At 37.8% G+C, this 22,161-nt stretch overlaps 1 protein-coding gene across 1 annotated transcript in view; it reads left to right on the forward strand.

Annotated features, from left to right (window-relative positions):
* Positions 1-22,161, forward strand: part of ADAM23 (ADAM metallopeptidase domain 23) — a gene marked incomplete at its 5' end in the record, with an annotated part of 149,420 nt that overhangs the window by 123,488 nt on the left and 3,771 nt on the right. The window contains 4 exons of the mRNA XM_006759419.2: positions 1,889-2,008; positions 3,557-3,725; positions 5,952-6,063; positions 17,042-17,132. Of these exons, the coding sequence (XP_006759482.2) occupies positions 1,889-2,008; positions 3,557-3,725; positions 5,952-6,063; positions 17,042-17,132 (492 nt within the window). The remainder of the gene's footprint in view (positions 1-1,888; positions 2,009-3,556; positions 3,726-5,951; positions 6,064-17,041; positions 17,133-22,161) is intronic.

Genomic DNA, 22,161 nt, shown 5'->3' on the forward strand with positions numbered 1-22,161 from the left:
ACTGTATCAGAGATTTTTATTCCCTTCTGGAAAACATCTATTCACTGCATACTGGAGGCTTCTTTATGAGGAAATGAGATAATTTCAGAGCCCATCAGTGATATTTTCCCCTTGATTAGTTGAAGAAAGTTAATATTATGATTTAATGATTTACTCAATGACATGGATCTATGGGACCTTTAGGTTATAGGCATGGGAAACCTCTAGATTAGATCAGGTTCATTCATTAACTCAATGTCCTCGACAGATCTGATCATTTCTCTGTGTCTTCAAAAAGTTTTGGAGGTATTGGATTAGATCATTGTAAAATACAGCTTTTGAATATCTGGTAACAGAGTATCCAACCACCACTGAGTTAAAGAAAAGCAGTGTTTTCTGAAATTTTTAACAGTTGTGAAATATAACAGATAAACAGGAAAGTGAATAATACACAAATATGCATTCAAACAATTAGGGAGTGACCTCCCATGTAACCTCTACCTGGATCAAGATATAGAACATTGAGGCATCCCAGAAAATGATCTTCCCTTCATTTTGACTTTATGGCAGTATCTCTCTCTCTCTCTCTCTCTCTCTCTCTCTCTCTCTCTCTTTCTTTTTTGCTTTTCTTTAGAGTTTTACTTCCTAACTTTTCATCCTTAATAATATATTTTACCAAGATATTTGGTAAAATATATTTTATAGAAACGGAATCATAATTTCTGTGTTATTTTGTATTTGGCTTAAGTTCATTTTTTGTTCCATTTGTTTGACTTCCATTCATATTCATAGTAATATACCACAGTTTATTCCTACATTCAACATTGATGGACATTTAGATGTTTCCATGCTTTGGCTATTAGCAACCATGCTGCTGGGAACATTCTTTACTGGTAACTTGGTGCACATTTGGACACATTGATCTAAGTCCTGTACCTAGAACAAAACTATAAAATCATGGGATGTATATTTTCAGTGCCACCAAGTGGTGTCACACTATTTTCTTTTTCAGTGGTTGTACTAGAAAACCCTACCAGCAGTGAGAATTTGTAACAACATTCTCACCAATGCTTGGTGTTACAGGCCTTTTACTTTTATCTATTCTGGTGGGTGTGAACTGCTATATGGTTGTGGTTTTAATTTGCATTTCCCTGATTACTGATAGAATTTAGTACATTTTCATGCAAGTTTTAGACAATGGACTTTCCTTCTTTTGTGTGTGTGTAATGCTGCTTCTTAGTCCCCCCCTTTTTTTAAAAAGAAAAAAGAAGAAATGTATTGTTTACTTAAATAGGCTACAGGTAGATGCCATCATGGTGGGTGAGTCACTTAATAATGTCACTAAGGACCCAGATGACTCTGCCCCTCTGCTCTGTAATCCGTTGCATGTTGTGTTTAAATCCTTATGCTTGTGAACATAATAACTGCAAGTTAGATGTAAAGGCTCTGCATTCAAAGGCAGGAAGCAGGGGTAGGAACAAGGATCCTCCTGTCAGGTAATAACCTTGTATCCAGAAAGCAGATTTTCTCAGCAGCTTCCTAGCCAGCTTTTTCTCACTTCTCGACACCCAGGGGCCACTTTTAGCTCTGGGAGGAAAAGATGGAGGATGGCTAGGAAAGAGGTACAGGAAGTGGAAGTGCGTGGCTAGCACAGATGCCAGTCATGACTTCTTTCAGGGCTGAGCACTTTGCTTTCCCCAAACAAATTTGTGATCTGCTAGTTAAAAAGGAGGGGCATCATAGGCAACCAACAATATCTGATTGAGTGTTTTTATTTAGAAAGAAAGATAATATTTTCATATTTCAAATATATATATATATATATATATGAACTGAGTAGTTTTGATTATTTTGAGCATTATTCCTCTTGTCTTATTCTGTCTTTTTAAAAATTTTTTAACCTGTTTAGTGATGTGTTCTGTGGATTTTTACTCTGTACCAACCTTACCCGAGCTCCACGTATTGGTCAACTTCAGGGAGAGATCATCCCAACTTCCTTTTATCATCAAGGCCGGGTGATTGACTGCAGGTAACATATTAAATATTGGAAAAACCTAAAGAAACCTGAGAATTACAAATTTAGAAAAATCAAGTGAAATTTTTCCATTTCTTACAAGAGGAATGTTGATTGAGATTTTTATTATCACCTTTCATGTTAAGAGTCATTTAAAAAAAAAGTTGTATCTAGATTTGCAAATTGCATTTGTTCAAAAATTGTACCAGTTATTAGTAGGAGACATTCTTTGTAATTATAATCTGAAGAGTAGAATTATGTTACCTATTTTGACCCATGATTAAAGCTTTAAGCATTTAAGCATTGGAATATGTCACTATTTGAAACACTATGTGTGTTTTATTTTTTATGACCAAAAAAAGTTTAAGCTTTACTTCATTCAGATGTGTCTGATTTAGAAGATGGTTTAATAAGTACTTAATCACTTATAGAAAATATTTATTAAGATATTATTTATAGCTAGAGACAAATGTTTTATATCCAATTACCTATGAGCACAAGACACAGAAAATATGAGAATTATTTTTAAAGCCAGGGAGTCATATTATATTCCAAATAATCCTTGTCCCTTCAAAGTAGTCATAATTCTAAGTTGCTGTGCTCTCATTCAAATGGTACTGAAAAAGTTGCTTAAAACACTTTTGGGATCCCCCTACAGAATTGCCTTCAGCATCTGCAAACTTTTATCCTTGGTATCGCCAGAGGGGCAAACCTTCATCTTATGTGAGTGAATATAAGATCAGGAAACACCCCCAAATTTTTTTGAACAAAATTTAATAAATAGATGGGTAACCAAATTGCATGATGCTGTCTTTATCAAATGATGGCTGTTTTTCTGTCTTTTAAATGGCTCGGAAGGCAATTCTAACAGGATCTTAGACAGCAAGATCCTTCCTGGCATAAGTTTGTTGTCTTCAAATATAGTTTGATGCACACAAGCGTCCTTTGAATCTGTGAATTTTCACGTCTCTAGAGATAACAGCCTTGTTACATTATATTATTATATTCTAAGTTGGTATATTTGTAAACATTTCAGCAAGGTACTCTGTTAGTAATTATAGTATTGACTATTCTTCAAATTCAACTTGTTTCTAACTTTAAAATTTTATGAGTCAATATCAGTGGAGAGGAACCAGTTTACTTTTTCAATCATGAACAACCCAATCCTCTAAAGTAATAATAATTTCCAAAATGTTTTTCATTTTGCTATTTTTTTGCTCAACTTCTGCCTTTTTGTACTGTGACGCATCTGAAAGCCTTGGAGACCTAGTGATAAGATTACCTCTCTTATTCACTCTCCTTGTCTCAATGTTGGTCTTGAAAACAAGTGAAGGTTTCGAATACACTTGACATATTTTTCCCTGTGACGTGTGGTATAATAGTGATAAGGAAAGGTAGCTTTCTTTATCATGCTCTTTTATTAAGGAGAGGTGGGGAAAGCAGGAAAGCGAAAGGGGGGACATGCTAGGAGAAATCCAGGTCCAATCACAGCCCCTTCAACGTCATCAAGAGCAGTAACCTTGTGTGGTGCTAATGACGGTATGAATATCTTTCTCCTCCTAGTGGTGCTCATGTGGTTTTAGATGATGATACAGATGTGGGCTACGTGGAAGATGGAACTCCATGTGGCCCATCCATGATGTGCTTAGATCGGAAGTGCCTACAGATTCAGGCCCTGAATATGAGCAGCTGCCCACTCGATTCCAAGGGTAAAGTCTGCTCAGGCCATGGGGTAAGTTGGCATCAGTGTTCCAGCTCAAACTTTCATGATCTGGCATCCTTAAAGTTCACAGTGGTTATGTTTCCAGTGCAGCCACTCTCCCTCTGAGGCTGTTGCCAATATCTATGCATTGACTATAATTCTTTTTCTTTTTTTGAAAAAAACTTAGTTTTTTTTTTTATTAATTTCAGGGAGAGGAGGGAAGTGGGATAGAAAGATAGAAACATCAATGAGAGAGAAACTTCATCAGTCGGCTACCACCGGCATGTCCCCTACTGTGGAACGAGCCTGACTGGGAATCGAACTGTGACCTCCTGGTTCATGGGTCAGTGCTCACCCACTGAGCCACACCAGCTGGGCTATGATTCTTTTCTTAGTTCACTTGTCTGCTAACAGTAACACCCGTATGCATTGATATAGTGTATTTTATTGTTTCTTTTATCACTGGCTATTTTTATTCACCACATTCTCTAGATATAGTTTAACGGCTAAGGAGCCAGATGAAAATGGATAAGATTTTCTGTAAAGACCCAATGTGATTACTTTGTGATTACCATTTGAAATAAGTTAAACCCTTTCAGTAAGTCCCTTCCAGCTACTCTGCATGCATGCTGGCTATCTATGTATGCCAGGTCATACCAGACTAAAGGTTGGGTCACTGATTCACTGATATAATCCACAGGTTTACAGTTCTGTGGTTATGTTTGCATCGTTGCCAGTCAGAGAGCAGATGCTCCCTCTGCCTGCATATATCTTTAATTCTGTGGACAAAGTGTTTGGGCAGACACACCTGGCAAACCTAAGCTGAATATCTAAAACGAATCTTAATAATTATTTAAATTTGGCTTCGTAAAAGAAAAGTATTTCAAAATTTATGCAGACCTCGGAAATGGATAAAAGAAACATGAAGGAACTGAGAAAAATAATATAAAAGGAAGATGCTGGAGTGAAGGTAAAAAGAATCCAAAATATAGGAGCCAAGCAGGTGATGTAGAATCAAACACGATAGAAAGACCTACGAAGCATATGCCCGACAATTATGTATCGTTTCAGTTTGCTTGAACCGTAGGCTCACAAAGGAGGCTGTATAGCCTAGTGATCAAGAGCATGGATTTGGAGGCGAGAAGGAATCCTGGGTTTGAATCCTGGCTCTGCTTCTTACCCTCCCAGTGACTTTGGGCAAGTCACTTAACCTCTCTCATTTGTCAGGGTGCTAGTGTGAATATAAATGAGATGCTATACATAAAACACTCAGCTTAGGAACCTAGCACCTAGTAAATGCTCAGTAATCGTTGTAGGAGAGTAAAAGCACTGCACAGAACCTTTCATTATTCAGTTATTGCTTTGTAAGCATTATGAAACTTAATGCATTAAAAGGGCCCTTGACTCTCTACTCTCCTTCCCACTTTTTCATCTTGTTAAAAAAAAAAAAAGGTCAAATCCAATCTTGTTCATCATAATCACAGTGTTATAACATTTCAGAAGATTAAAAAGCTTCTTACACTAATAGGCTTAAGTTTGATTTGATCGCCTCTAATAATCGGTCTCTGTATTTCACAGGCAGATAAGGGCTTAAACTACTCTGCCTCTAGTTTGCAGATGGTTATTTATTTCATCTAAATGACAAGTCCCTTCCAGCATGCTGCTTGGTCCGCAGAGGATGAGAGAGGAGACTATCACTTTCAGAGGGTCTTAGCCTGGCCGACAGAGAGAAAATGGTGGGCAGGCAGGGAAGGTGGGAGGGGTGCTGATTTGTCTGGGAAAGTGCCACCAAATGAATTTGGTGTTGAACGTGGTGAGGTCCAGCAATGCACTGGTGATTTATGTCTCATGGTTTTTATCTCTGGCTGTGTCTCTTGAGCCCAGTATCTGTTAATTCCTTGAGTTAAGCATACATGTTTCTAAAATATGGTTCTAGAAACAACTACTTATGAAATAAGCTACATTGTTAGACGTTTGTGTACTTAACAATATCAACATGAATAATTAACATTTAATTACAATTATTTTACTTTTCTTTTTTTTTTTTTTTGGTAATTAACTGACAAACTACCATTCAACTATTTGACCCATGCATGATTTCCCTTTATCTAATACCTAAAACTGTGGGAGGCTTTTAAAAAAATTCTAAATGGCTTTTAAAGTGTCTGCCTGGCCTATGTCTCTTTTACATTTATCACCAGTATATTCTGCAACGGGCAGTGAAAATGATCCATCTCTGTTCTTTGTTCTTCACAGGTGTGTAGTAATGAAGCCACCTGCATCTGTGACTTCACCTGGGCGGGAACAGACTGCAGTATCCGGGATCCAGTTAGGAACCTTCATCCCTCCAAGGATGAAGGACCCAAGGGTTTGTGTGATTTCAGTTTCAATTCCCAACACACTGAATTCATTGGTATTCATCATATGGAGCCAATAGAACAACTTAATAGATTTGAAAGGAGACCCATAAGAATATCTCTTTAGCCTGTAAAATGTATAGCTCATCTTACTGCAGAATTAAGGACTCTAGTATATCACATTGGAAAAAATATTTGAGTTATCCCTTAAAAATATTTGAGTTATCTCTAGAATTGAGATTAGGAAGAAGTAAATATACCAATTTCCTTTCTTTTCTTTAAACCTCATTCTTTTTTTTTTCTTCATAATCACAACAATTAATCATTTTATAGTTTGGCTAAGCTATGTCAGTTTTCTAATTGAGAAATCTTTTTGGATGAGACTCCAGTCATTCCTCAGTCCTTGAAAAGTGAAATACATGGAAGTTTTCGTCTTCCATGCCGTGTTTTAAGTACACTTTTGATTTAGGAAGAAGTTGGAGTTTTTCATGGAACTTAAATTCTTCAAAGAGAACATGAACAATCTGTACCTTTGTTTTAACCAGCCATTACAAGGAGAGAAATTAGAATTTTAGAGTTAGAAGGAGAGACTCAGTGACCAACTAACTACACCACCCTCATTTTGCGGATGAGAGCACCCAGGCCCTGAGGTCAGGAGACATGCTATACTTACCCCAGCCACCAGAGGCAGCGCTGGGACCAGGACCTAGGTGCCCAATATCAGGCCCATTCTCTTCTGTTACGTAATGTTATAATGTGGTCTGTGTCATCCTGAATATGCTAATCACTTTCCCATTATTCTCCCTGTTCCTAACCCATATGATTTTCAAAGACCAAGAAAAGTCATCAGTTGCAATAGGCTTACGGTAGCACTTACAGCACTGTACATACCTGAGAAACCAAGGAGTCACTAGAATGAATGGTGTATCCCAATGACATTGTACGTCAGATTCTTTCTCATGGTACTGCTAACAGAGTCTTATAAATAACCATCATGCCTTTTTCCTGCAGGTAGGAAAAACACATATAGAAATAGTGTCATTTTGATCTGCTTAGTTTGGGATAAAAGCTCATTTAAAGTCTCTGAATGTCATTATTGCTCATGTGGGGAAAATACAACTTCAAAAGCATATGAAGCTCTATAGCCCTCAATTCCTAAAGAGATTTAGGCTGATTCAAGTGCCCGCTTAACGTTCAGTAATAGTGGGTGTATTAAAATACTTTTCATACATTTGCCTAATATGCTCATGATATTAAAATGCGATAATCATAATCACACCCTCACAGTCTATTTCTGTTCTTCTATTACTAAACAGAGCCAATTTTACTTTTACATGCAGTCTTTTGTTACTTGGAAACTTAAACAAAAAAATTCTTCGATCCACTTTCAGAAGTTAGATGTAGGGAAGACTTAGACTCTGACAAGAGATGCAGAGGTTCCTTTTTTCCAGATTTTCTCTCCATAGCATCCTTGTGATTCTATTAAAGATCTAGCTGCTCTTCCTCCAGGAAAGTATAAAATAAACCTGCCTGCGCAGAAGAGCAGGGTTCAGTTGCCTTAGGCTCTGCCTTTTTCATTTGGTAGCGTAAGGGATTATTAACTGCCTGACTCTACTCCTCATTCCCACACCCACCCAGACCTAGAAAGCTGAATTGGAGGCATAAAGTGAACAGTCCCATTCTAGAGAATAAGATACTCACAGCAGTATTTGTTTTGTTTCTTCGTATTTAATGAGGTGCTATTCTACATTATCTTTAAAGACAACCTTTTTGATCATTCAAATAATACATGTTTATTGTAGAAAATTTTGAAAATATAGAAAAGATTAAAAGAAAGGAAAAATCACTCTTCATTCCACAACTCAGAGGTGATCAACAGAACATTCTGGCATATTTTGTTCCTGTTGTATTCCCGCCCCCCCACCATTCTTAATGATGTCAATGGAGTCATTAGAGTATGTACGGGTAACATAACCATGGGTTCTAAAATTGTTAAAATTCTTGTGATCTCTAGTAATCTTCATTAAACTGAAAAAAAAGCCAGTAATTGATATATATGAAGAACAGTTATCATTAGATTTCCAGAAAAGTCAAACAATAATCGTACACTAAATATAGCTTTATCTTTATATCTTTTTCATCCTCTATAGAAAAATCAGCTGATATACTAGTAAAATGGGGGGATAACAGAAATCAAAACTATAACACTGTATTGTAGGCTTTATGATTTTTTGATATTCTGGTTCAGAGAAGATGATGAGAGAGAAACTATATATTTATATTTTTATCCAGATAGCAAATATTTATTGAGTGTCAACTAGTTAAAAGGCAAGCACATCCTTGGCCCATAGTAGGCACTCAATAAATGTTACATCCCTTCCTTTTGGGAATATGTAAAATAAATGAAATGCTGCATAGCAGCGCTGATTTCCAGTTTAGCAGTACCCATGTGTTATATTGCCTTGAGAAAGAGTAATGGGTAATGAACTCAAGATCTGTTAAAACAGTACTTTCTTTTTTTAAAAAAAATTCTATATAAGAGTTTATTTTAGCCAAACTGATGACAATTGCCAGGAAGCAAGATCTCTAATGCTTCCTCCAATCATTACTTTCTTAACTGTGGTTTCAGCAGCTGTCTCCATATCTGAATGCTGAATATTCTTTCTCAAGATTGAATTGGTTTGACTGGCACTTGCTTTACTGAATCTTGTGTTTGGGTCCTCTCCAATGCTTGCCATATACAGTGAGCAGCACCCACAATAATCAGGCCGGTCATATCCATTAGATGAAGGATTTTCTGTATAGATACAGTGAGACAGAATTAAAAAAAATACTTAGTTTTATCTAATTTCATTGTACTTACTGTGGCGGGAAGAAAAAAATCAAGAAGCAAATTGAAACTATTGCCTTTTTTATTAAAAAAATCATGAACACTGGCATAAAAGAGTTGTACCCAACTACAGCCCTTTGGATCAAGACCAAATTAGTAAAAATATAGGTGAACTCTGTGATGGTTTCTATTGAATGGAGGCTGTCAGAAAGGAACCAATGTGTTTTGGATATTTCTTTCATTTTAATTACAAATTCCGGGAAGAATTAAAAACTCAACCTCTCCATCTGGGTAGGAACTAAAAACACATAAAAGTATTGCCATTGCAGTCACTCTGCACCAACTAACATTGTCCACTTTCACCCACTGATTAAAGAATGCTAAATAATTTGTTCCAACTTCTCAAATAAAAGATATTAAAAGGGAAGAGATAGGATCTCAAAGCAAAAAAAGCAAAAGCAATGTGAACAATGATTTTTAAAAAATATTTTCCATTACATATCACTTTATTGTTGTTATTATTTTTGCATTGCTATTTATTTTACATACAAAGATTCTTCTGGGAGCATGCCCATGCCTTTCCCTTAACCCTTTCCCCTTCTTCTTCCCACTTCCCTTCCCCCCCCAAAAAAAGAAAAAAAAAGATTCTTCTGGGCCCTCTCTGCCAGCTTGTTTCCACTGAACTTGCTGGAAGATACTATTCTAGTTTGTTCTGCTAGGGTAGCATACATTTGAACTGTGTTTAAGGGACCTAGGATTCCCACCTGCTGTGGGGAGAGCCAAGTCAAGTACCCATACTTTTTGTCAATTTGTAGGCATTTTTGCATGGTGCTGATTATGGAATACAATGGAACTTTTCTTATTGGCTGGTTTACATCACCATTAGAGGAGGGAAGAGAGGACACTGGACCCTGTCACATACTTTCATTGACATGGAAGGACAGAGAGCCTTCCTGGGAGCTTTGTTCAGACCCTGCCATCATGACCATAGTCATCAAATCAGAGACAGAAGGGTCTTGGTAGCAGTTTAGTGCAGACCCATTGTTTTACAGATGAGAAAATTAACTTAATTATCAGGGTTAACACAGAGTTAGGGGCAGAGCCAGGAATAAAACGTCGATGACCTGATCTTGAGCCCAGGGCGTTTTCTGTTATTGCACACCGCCTCATTTAAAGCTGAGTATGTATTAACTTATTATGCTGGTTCTTATAGCACAGGAATAAGTAGAAAGGGTGAAACAATAACCAGGTAATGATTAAGCTTAGCTGACCCAGTACGTACTAGCAATTAGTATTTTGAAAACAACAATTTCTGTCTAAATAGGTTGAGGAGTATTAGTTAATGTTTACTTTACCTTTTGCATATGTCTTTTTAAAAGCTGAGTTTCTTTGTGAGTGTACAAATCTGTGATTTTATATGAGGTGTTATAGTTATCCTATATGATTATGCTCACGTATATTTATATCTCATTTAGGTATATTTTCCACTAACAATAGCCTCATCATTAACATAAGGGTTTACCAATTTTAAAATTTTCAATAACTATGAGTTCATTTTGTTTAGGTTCAGAAAAATGTCATGATATTGCTATTGACGGCTAAACTGACTGAATTAATAGTCTTGTATAAAATAATTTATTTTTCATTCCTTTAGATATTTGTCCCTGTGTACCCCCAAATGAACTTATTTTTATTATTATTTCCTGGAAAAGAGTAAGGAGATCTGAGTGTATGTCTGACATACTGAAATATGGAGCTAGGTAAAATATCTATTTGTCATACCAATATGATACTCTAAGGTATAAAGATTACATTTAGTATTTATTTCTAATCTTAAATTTAGGAAAATGATGAAGGAAGAACTTTGGTCCATAGAGTATAAAGATGGCTTTGATGCCTCCTGTCTTTTCAGTATTAAGGGATGTAGGATTATAGCACCTTTTGGCTCATTGGAATCATCTGAACTAAATAATGCACCTTTCTGTTTCAGAAACTCTCTAAAAGTAAGAAAAGAAAAACACCAACCACTCAGTTTTTAAAACACAATGTCAAAAATGTCTGAAGCATCCCCTGTCTGTGGAAGACTTCTGCATATCAAATAGAAATTCTTTAAAAAATGAGAAAGTTCATAGTTTTATTCTCGATACTATACACTTCTCAAAAATTCTACCTTTTAGCACATATGAACCTAGATAGCAGGGGCCAAGACGAAAGTGATAATAATAAACCAACAAACAACAGAAATAAATAAGCAAAAATGAAAACATACTGCTAGGTAATAAACAGTTTCCACAATCAATCAAGTTACAATGAAAGGTAAGTGTGTCAAAGAGTTAGGGAGCAAAGTTCAGTTCCTGATATGCTGATGGTGTTATTAGCTAGAATCTTGAAGAGTTCCATCTTCAGGTTTGGTGGGGTGAAGGTTGGCGCCCAGCATAGTTCCTGGGAGAAAAAGGCATGTAGTAGAGAAAGAATGAATGAGTGAGTGAATGAAATACAGTTATATAAGAAGTAAATTAGTACAGAAGTAAAACCAGAGCATAGATCTCCAAAGGTCCAAGGAGTTTCTGGCCAATGAGATGGTAAGTTCCTTGTAGCTGTGCAGAAGTGCTGAGACCTAAGTTTGCAAGTATGACCCCTGTCAAAACCTACCCACCTGTGAGCCATTCCATTCATTCATGTCAATTTGAAAACAGATTGAGAAACTACCAACTGAAGAGATAACCCTGCTAGTATCCTGATAAAGAATTAAATGGAATTTATATATTTTCAGTATAGTAGAATTTAAAGTCACGGGAGGCAGAGAGAGCAAGGAGGGGAGAGGATACTTTTGAAAAAGCAATTTTCCCCACTTTTATCTTGCTTTGGTGTTAAGGATACTTATCAGTTAAGAATTTGGAATGATTATTCTTGATCAGTGGAGGTTATACACTATATCTGTTTATTTTGGATGTGTATTTGAAGCATCTGCAGAAATATCTTGTTCTCGTGTTTCTAACACATGGTGAATTGCCTAATTCTCTTGATTCAGCAGTAACAAATCACATCCTTAGCAAATATAAAAGCCTTATTAACTAGTTATTTTTTCATCATTCATAGTTACTACAATTTTAAAAATATTAACAAATTTTTATTCAGCATCACATTTCACAGGAGTGTGTGTTTCCTATAATTTAGCATGTGGCTTATGTAAAGATTGAAGAGCTAATAGAACTCTTGTGTATTTTGGCTCTGAGAGCCAATGCCTAAAACTTAAGAAAAAAATATATATATATCCTAGTTAATACCCAATGTTAATTTGTTATTCTGAAAGCAATGATTTTCTAAGGTCTTATAAAAATGAGGCATTATAGCTTTTATCCCAGTATTTGCCTCTACAGTTTGGAAATCTGAGCTAGAATTTAGATTATTTTGTATTATGTATTGCCATATTTGGAAAAAAATCATACATTCCAGTCCCACTCTGCAACAGAAGCCGTACGCAGAAGCAGGGGTGTGCAGGCATGGCGTGTCTGCTCAGTAATTTACCGCTCCGTAGTTTGGAGCAGTGAATACACTTTCCCTCAGCGCGAAGCCTATACACGCAGACTATCAACGACAATCTAAATGTCCCAATACTGTGGCAGAAACACAAACATTGCAGAGTTATTTGAAATATATTTTTCCAGGGAAAATAACTCCCCGGGTACCAATGCATTTAATTTTAAAGTTACTCTTTTTTTAAACTTGTAAGGATTTCCACAGAATTGAGTAAGTTTTGGATTTTTTAAAAAAAATATAGCTTCTTAGGCATATTTTATAGTTTGAGGATTTTTTTTAAGTCCACTAATGGTTTATAACTTTTGAATTAAAAAACAGATTTGTGGCTCGGCAGTTTAAATTACATTTTAATTTCACTTCACTCCTTATAGGAACTGTAACTCCAGCTGGATTATTTCTTTGTTTAAAAGTATGAGACATTATGTTTTTAACTAGAGTTTTTGGAGTTGGAAAGTAAATACAAGATTATCCTTGAATATTTTCGGTGTGTACGTAGAACTTAATAAGCAAAAAAATTTTAATATATAACTGACTTTCAAAGTGTTTCCTGAATAGGTGATTTTGTACGTTAGTGAAATCAGTGTGTGATCACATTTTTTTTGTTTTAAAAAAAATCTCCGTTTTTCCCTCCACACAGTGAACCTGGCCACGAGCAGGCTAATAGGTGCTGTGGCAGGCACCATTCTGGCCCTGGGGGTGATTTTTGGAGGCACGGGGTGGGGAATAGAGTAAGCATCTTTCTGAGTTTCAGAGTGTTTCCGTGTGGTCCCCGGTGTGTGAGCTGACCCTCGACCCCTGACTCCCCCGTGTCGTCTCGTTAATGTGGTGGTGCTACTTGTTGCCCGTGGTGGTGCTACTTGTGCTGTGACTTGGACGTGTTTGTGTTGTGTGGTTTTCTCGTGCGGTGGAGAACCTTCTCCTGTCTGGAACAATGTGGGGCATGACATAATCCTGGGTGCTGATGTCTTCGCCGTGGAGGATGGTCCAAAAGCTTCCGTTGCTCCTCCACTTGAAAAGTAATGCTAAGATACAGACCTTTTTTTTTTTTTTTTTTACTATTTATTGGAAAAAATGCTTTCATAGAAGTGTTTTATTAGGACTCTTATGACAATTTGAATCATCACCAGTCAGATAGATTCACCTATATAATTAGGAATTACCAACAGTTGTAGCTCTTTTTTAAGGGTAATCTGAATGATAGTCACTAATATTTTCTCCGTTGATTGAGAATGCCAAAGGAAGCTTCAGCTTGTTGTTACAAAGAAGATATTTAGCACATCACCTCTTTTTAAATAAAATAGGTTAATAATTCCAATTTGATGTTTACATAAATATTTTGGAGCAAACAGCATTAAGAATGAAGAGATATTTAATCCAAACTTGCAAAACTTTAAGGGAGCAGTTGCAAATTACCTGGTGGGTTTGTCTTTTGAGGAGCTAGAGTATAAATATGTGGCCTGCATGCACTTGCCGTTGAGCTCTCGTGGTGCCTCTATTTAGATTGCTCTGCACTTGATCTATATCCTCAGAATAGCTGTCAGTGCTCCTTGGGCTACTGCTTTCATGAGATTGCCAATGTACATGTAGACTAAAAGATTATTGTGATATTGTGATTTCCCCCCTCTAATTCCAGAGAGAGCATTTGCAAATTACAAAAATACTCCACATGCTGTCTTTTCTGCTCACTGTGGTGATGTTAACACTTCACAGTGGCCCTGGAACAAATTGCTAGGATCTTAAGGAATCGCCAGGTAACCTCCACGCAATCAGCCCAAACCATAGGCAAGTTGAGAACATCACTCATTGTCCCTTAGTCCCATTGGTGGCAGCACACAGGTGTTCTCCTTTCAGACTGGGTCTGGGAGGCCCAGGAATGGGGAGAAATAGCATGAAGAGGGAGGTCCGTAGGTCACAGGTGGTGTCGATTCCCTAAATCTCACCTGGGTTGAAGGGCTTTGACGACGTGGATCTTGTAATTCACACCCCATCAGTATGGACTGTGAAGCGAGTAACCCCGGGGAAGCTACAAGTACTTGAAAAAATATTTTGTTTCTCAATCTCTGTTAGAAAATAAAGTATATGTGAAGTAAAATATTTCTAGAAAACGAACTTCTATAAAATTTCACCGTGGGTCTGTTGACTGGATTAGATACAGAAGTAACATTCCTTTCCAGGGGAAATTCCACACACACATTTATGTGAAATTCCTCCTGGGAAGAAAGGTCATTTTTAAAAAAACCATTCCAAATCCATTTTTAAAAAAATGTAATTTATTGACTGTGCTAACTGAAGGGGTGAACTTTAATAATGTTCCCTTGGCGTCTTAGAGCTAGGCAGGATCTGGGAGCTTTGTTGTAAGGCACAGTCCTTGTCCTCCTTCCCTTCCAGTGTTGTTGGTTTGTGGCTATTTCTGGTTGTGACAGGTAAGTCTGTATACATGTATATACATTTTTTCTAAAAATAGATGTTATTCTTGGTGTATATGCTGTTGTTGTCTATTAGCTTACTGATTTTTTCCCTTTAAATTCTAAATTTTGCCAGAGTTGCTAAAATAGTAAATACAGTTAAATTTATTAAATAGTAAATACTAGTTAAAAAATAAAATAAAATCCACATAGTACCTGTAGTTTTAATGCCTCCTAGTTTGACTGGCAGTGTGCTGTCATTTTGTCAATAAGGATGCCAAGGACAGCGGCCTTGTTTTGTTTTGCTTTTGTTTCTACTCCTTAGTTTATCATTGTAGGATCAGGAATTAATTCTCAGGGGTTATGTATTGATTCTAATTCCAGCCTGTTTTCTGAGCCAGTAAGGTGCAAATCGTGTCTAAAGCATACATTCTGTACATGGTAATATAAATATTTTTAAGTGTTTTAAAATTTGAGTCCCTATTAAGCTTTGCGGGGGAAACATGTATACACGGAATAATGTTGCTTTCATGGAGAGGTTAGCAAACGCTATAACAGGGCAGATGGTAAATAGTTTTGGCTTTGCGGGCGACAGGTTGTCTGTCACAACCTTGCAACTCTGCTGTCTTAGCCTAAAAGCAGCTGTAAACCCGCATGGGGATGAATTGGCTGTGTCCCAATAAAGCTTCTTTGAAAAAACAGTCAGCAGGGGCCAGATTTGGCTTGTGGGATGTAGTTTGCTGCCCCTTGGTGTATCCCATAAGCTTTAGAGTCAAACACATCTGGGTTCAAATCTTGCCTCCGTCATGTGTTGACTTCTAGAAGCCTCTATTTCTCCATCTGTTAATCAGGGGTAGTCATAGTCCCTACCTCTTAGGGTTTGGTGAGGATCAGATGAGATAATAATGCCAAGTGCTTAAAAGTGCACCGCCATCATCAGGACAGTGAATAGTAGTTAACCAGCTTTTGCGGCCTCATTATTATTTACTATTATGGCCATATCGCTAAAGGCTACTGAGATTTGTGTTCTGTAGAACCTCAATGGTTAGTCTTAAGGGTGTGTCCAAACCCAGGAGCCCCAAGAGACCTCATCCCTGAGATGCCCATTGTAACCCCCATCTACCTTTCCTCGCACCTACAAAGCACCAGGTGGTCTCTGAGTAAAAACATCACGCGGCACACAATTTCAGTGCTGCTGAAAGTGGCATCCATTTATGTACACAGTCGAGGGCACTGATGTGAGCAGAAAAGAGAATCTTTTACACAACAATGAAGGCACACACAAACCCGAGGGTTTCAGGGGAGCTAGCAAAATGGGCCCTGTGACCTTGGGAACAGGGGCATAAAATTAGGACAGAAAGTATTTTGCTGTTAGGGGGCGCTGTACCTGCATATTAGCATCCTGTACGATGTGATACTTAAAGTAATTCTCATACTGAAGTGAAGGTTGTTTACATTTAAAAAGAGGGAGACCAGGTTTTTTCCATGTGAGTGGAGAGAATACACTGTATTACCAACTCTCCCTCAAACAGTTGAAACTCGACTTTTTTCCATTTCCCCAAAATTACCCAAATGAGTTTTATACTTTTTTTTATATCTTGCCTTTGGAAGCCTGTGCTGCTGTTTAAACACTGCCTGGATCTGTGCAGTTAAGAACTATGTCTTTGAGAACAAGACTTCCAAGTCAGATCTTTATTGGTAACCTCCTTCTGACTTCTGAATTTTAACTGTCTCCCAGTGGGGCATAAAACATGTAGCATTCAGACAACTTTATGTGCTGCTTGAAAGAACACTTCAGTAGGATGTTTCCTGCCTTTCATGCCCTCGTTTGCCAGCAGATTGAGCTAATTCTAATGCAGTCGCGTTCTTTATGCACTCTTACTTGTTTGATTCATGGTATTGGGAAAGGGGAGGAGAAGAAAGATGTGTAATGACAGCAATTGGCGCCTATTTGCTTCAAATTCTGCGGAAGGTGGATTTAATGGAACTTAATTGTCAGTGGTGCAGAAGCTGCAGATGTAAAGGCATTCAAACCCCAGCAGTCGTTATCCACAGCGTGGAAAGTGAAATTAAGCTAAGTCAAAAAGGTGATTTATGTGTTTCGCAATCTTTCATGCAGGGTTTTGACTTCCTGAAACCGCTCAACTGCCCTTCCCTGGTGGTAACGAAAGTGGTTGGCTCATATGACTTTCTTCCCATGATCCTTTGTCACAGGTCCTAGTGCCACCAATCTCATAATAGGCTCCATCGCTGGTGCCATCCTGGTAGCAGCTATTGTCCTTGGGGGCACAGGATGGGGATTTAAGTAAGCAACGCCGCATGCCTTCTTCTCAGTGGCTCTGGCACTTCTCTTTTCTGCTTACATAACCAAGTTTTGAGTTCCTGCTACAAGTTTTAACACTAAGACTGAGAAAAATAACTCATTCACAAATGGGTCAGAAAAGAAGAAACATGGAAACACCAATGTCATCTTCAGGCAAGTGGGGAAACATGGAATGTGAAAGGAACTCACATGCACTGGGTTGAAGAGAAAAAGTGGGAAGACAGTCAGCTTTTAGAGGCAACAATCTGAGAGACCTTTATTAATACACAGGTCTGTGAGGAAACTGTGCAGTTGGAAATGGTGGACATAAACTCCTTGAATCTGTTTAAAACTGGTTTATAGTCCAATGGGCATTTTGAAAATTTCACACCCCAAGTAACCATTTGCTCATCATTTTTCACATGTCGTACTGTCTGTAGCTTTATGATTTTAAAAGCTTCATTATTTTATATAAACAGGTTTTCAAAAGTATTTTCATTAATTCTCTAACCAGCTGAATTGGTTTCACATTGGAATTTAAAGTCTGTAGTTTTGTGATAATATTTTCTAATTAACTGCAAATGTCGGTGTGACTGGTAGGCCTGGTGTGTCTTCAGAGTACTCTTTTAGTTTGGATTGTACATTGATCATGGAACTAAGTTCATTTAAATAGATGTGCCAGATAATCACAAATAACCCAAAATTTCAAACCTAATTTACTCAGTTCGGATATTTCTATACTTCAGATTCATCGGGTAATTGCTTCCTATTGCTTTTCGTGCTGTGGTGCCTCACGATTTGTAAATAAGACCTCTTATGCGAAGTATTCCTTGTGATAAATTACATTTCAACCAGATCTGTAGAAACAGATTTAAGTGGGAAGTAAGACCGTTGCCTAAATTCAAAGCCCACTTTCCTTCATCTGGTTACACAATTGAGGAAGCTTTTGACCTGAATTGTCTGAATAATTGCCTTAATTAGGAAGTCTTACATTTGGTATCCTGAATTCTGTGTATTTCAACCAGTTAAAATGTCATGATTAGAAATTGCTTATGAAAGAAAAACAAACCAAAAGATGATTTAAATTAATTCAAGCCTACAAGTTTTTGAGTGTTTTCAACTTGGAAAGTTGTTACCAAATAGTACTTCTTTTCCACAGAGAGACTTATAAACTTGAACCTGTTTGATGGAACATTAGTTTTGGCATCAATGTGTTTTCAAAAACGCACTCCCAATGGGCAACTCATGTTTGAATTTCTCATCACAATATTACCAAACATTGGCCCAGATACTGAGTCACTCATGTGGCACATGACAGAATAACATGTTTTTGTTTGGACTGGTCTAATTCAAGAAAATATTTCTTAGTGCCTTGTTACTTTACTATAAACAAGTCACTGTACATGACAGTTGTTCCATGATCCATTAGTTTATAAGGCCCTCATTTAAATATGCCTCAAGGAAAAGAAATTTGGCTCATGCTTAGGCTTATGCCTCTGGCATGAGGAAGCCTCAGTTTCCACGGCTTGGAAAACAGCCTTCTGTACATCTTTGCCTTCCAGCCGCAAGCATACCAAATGTCCCATCTCAACATTTGGAGATAAGAGCACAATTCTGTAGCAGGACCTCAAAACGGCGGCTTGGCCTAGCTCACAGCTTGAATTGCATGTTTCTTTGGGGAAAAAACAGAAAAGCCTTTTTATCACTGTGTATATAAGTGGATTAGGCCCTGTTTAGATTAATTAAATCTGAGAGAGATGTCTAATCAACCTAACAGAAAGGGTGGGTGGGGAGATGGGCATTGGGTGAGGTGAGAAAGAGCTGTGGGATTGCTGTGCAGGTGCTGTGCTAGGTCAATGTCCCTTCCCGTGCCCTACGACCTTAATAAAGAAAAACATTGTAGAACAGTGTGAAGTAAATTTTTTATGTTCTGAAAAAAAAAGTGAAGGAGTGAAGCCACTTTAGGAGTTTAGATGTGGAGAAGCTGCTGCTTTTCGTGCTGTTGGTTGCTACATGAGGTTCTGAATTTGCTTTCGACTTCAATAGTAGCTACGTGGTTTATATTCGACATGAAAGATCTACGACTTTGCAGTAAAAGACTGTGGGTGCTGAATGATCAAGTTTAGGTTTTCTCACCACCTGGGCAGTGTGGGAGATGACTAATATAGACATGCTTTGGAAGTAGTAGTATTTGCTAGTTGAACTGAAAGCTTTCGAGTTTTTCATTGAGTTCAGTGAAAATACTAAAGAGGTTCCCTTTAGAAGCAGAAGTTGAAAAAACAGTTTGTAAGAAAGATCGCTCTAAATACCTGTATTGGACATCCCTCCTGAATCAGGTCTTTATTGCTAGAAGAGCCATTAACAAAGTAACCTGCAGAATTGGAGGGCACACAAACTTCCAAAAGTATGAACTGCTCAGGAGAAGTACGGCTTTTTCCTAACGTCACGTGTCTTTGGACAGAACACCGTGAGGAGTAACGTAGATGTGGAAGAAGGGTCAGCCATACCTGACCCATTCAAGTACAAATGAGAAATATAGGAATGCTTTGACCCCTGACATATACTGCCATTTTTTATAGTTTTTTCCTCTTAAACCATATTTCCTCTGAATAGGTGGTAAAAACCAAGCGTGCATGTGAGTGTGATGTATGTGTGAATATAGGTACATTTGTATGTGTAAGGTGATAGTGAAGGTTTGTCAAGATTAGTGTGGTAAAAAATAATATAAATTTATATTACTTCTTCTTAGCAGAGTCATAGAATCTGAAAGCTTTGCTTAATGAAAATAAGACTTTCATAAGCAAGGTTATAGACTTCCTGAAAAGAAAAAAAAAATGCTTTATTTGGTAGGTTATTGTATTTGACATATCCTGATCTATTGGGCAATGTGGTAGATATATACCTTAGTAACTGTAGTTAATTTCATACTCTAAAAGTATGAGGTTTCTAAGGGATGGTTTAGTCTATGGATTTCCAGTCTTTTGGGTCTTAGAATTTTCCTCTGAGACATCCTGTGCAAAATAAATCTAGGCTCTTGGCGCACCGACTTGTCCAACATTTCCCCACATCTTCATTTAATAACCCTCACCCCATGCTCCTTATCCTCTCCATCACCTACACACACACACTGATGCAGTGGTGCAGAGGATTGCAAACTCTGTCCTGACTCATGGGGACTTGGGGCTTCTATCCAATGTTGTGTAACAATTTACTTGAGTAGATCACCAGAGCTGTTGCTTTTATTAGATTTTGGGAAAAATCATGTAGATGAAGGGTCATTTTAGTAGCATCTTCTCTAAAGCTTAGGAAAGGTGACAATTATATGAAAAGAACATTTCATATCTTCATTTAAAATGAACAGAATTGCTGTCATTGCCTTGCACATGGCTTTTTTTACTGCCAATTCCTAAATCTGAATACAGAAAACTTGATGTGAGGTACGGTCGTTTACATGCACATAAAATATATGAACGCCATAGTTGATGGTAGTAGGAAAGAGAAATTCTAGGTGATGGTAGGAAAATTACTTGAAGGTAGGTAACAGTGACATAGTTTGGTGACAATGAAAATCACAAGATTTTAGGATGAGTGTTGGGCTCTTCCAACTATACCTTAATGTTTCAGCCTGTGGAACCCCCTCACCATGTCCCACTGTCCCACTACTTGCTCTCTCCATGGGGTTCAGTGACAGCAGTGGCCATACTGGCCTGGCAGAGCTGCTCTTGACATTAAAGTAGTTCATTTAATAAGTGTAATTATCATATGTGATTTTTCCTCTATGAGAAGTTTCTTGGGTTGCACATTCTTACTGAGCCTGACTTTGTAAGCGGTTCTGTTTGACCTATGTTCTACTTCACTGGCCATGGTGAAGCACAGACTGTTTAGGTACTCACATAAATGAAAACTTAAAGGACCCACCTGGATGAATACAAGGGAAGTTAACTGAATTGTTTGAATGTCAAGTTGGATGAAATTGGAAAGGAATTTAATATTGCTAATTATATTTTCTCAAAAGAATACATGTCTTTTTTAAAATTTGCTTTTGGGTTTTACAGAGTTAGGAAATGGGATCAATGTTGCCCATTCTTTCCATGAGGAGCATAACCAGACTTACTGCTTATCCGAATTCCATGACAAGATCCCAATGCAAAATTCCCCCAGTGCCTGCTCCTCCTGTGTTAGGCAGTTTCTCACTCAGGTTGCCAGGAAGACGGAGTTCAGCCCCCTGACTCCACCCCTGGGGAAGTGAACTCAGTCTAAGGTCGCCTAGAAAGAGTGAAGTGAGGGGTTTTTGGTGGGTGGGCAAAGACTCATTGTGGAGAGATAAGAAGGTGATAGCAGTGGATCAATATACCCTTGAAAGATCTAAAGTCTTTACAATCTGAGATGGTTGTTGTTACCTGCATAGTTGTTTTAATTTTGTATACATGTATGTGTGTATACTATATATTGTGGACAAAAGTACAGGTTTTTCAGAACTAGTAAAAGTTAATGAAAATGGGATCAATGCAAGGTTTGTGCTTTATGGTAATCTATATACAATGGGGCCTTGACTTACAAGTTTAATTCATTCTGTGATGGAACTCATAACTCAAATTACTCGTATGTCAAATCAAAAAGTGAATGAGTGAGACACGTGATGCTGGGCTGATGTTGTGGCGTTCACTGTGATGTTCTCTGTGCCAACTAGCGTGGGGTATCTGAAGCTGGCTCGTAACCTGAATTTTAGCTCGCAACTCAAAGCAAAATATCGGCCAAGAGACTTGTTAGTCGGGACACTTGTAAGTCAAGGCCCCACTGTATATAAAAGCCTAAGCGACCATCACAACGGAATGGACAACTCAATGGGCTCCATGGGGTGACCAGGCCGGCAGGGGGGTTAGTGAGGGATGACCAAAAGACTGAACAGCATGCTGTGTGGGGGCGACCAGGCTGGCAGGGGGATTAGTGAGGGACAAACAAATGACTAAGCAGCAGGCTGCAAAGATGGTGGCACCCACAGTCAATAAGGAGGGAATATGCTAATTGAATG

This window comes from Myotis davidii, unplaced genomic scaffold (assembly GCF_000327345.1).
Source record: "Myotis davidii unplaced genomic scaffold, ASM32734v1 scaffold394, whole genome shotgun sequence".
Classification (NCBI taxonomy): domain Eukaryota; kingdom Metazoa; phylum Chordata; class Mammalia; order Chiroptera; family Vespertilionidae; genus Myotis; species Myotis davidii.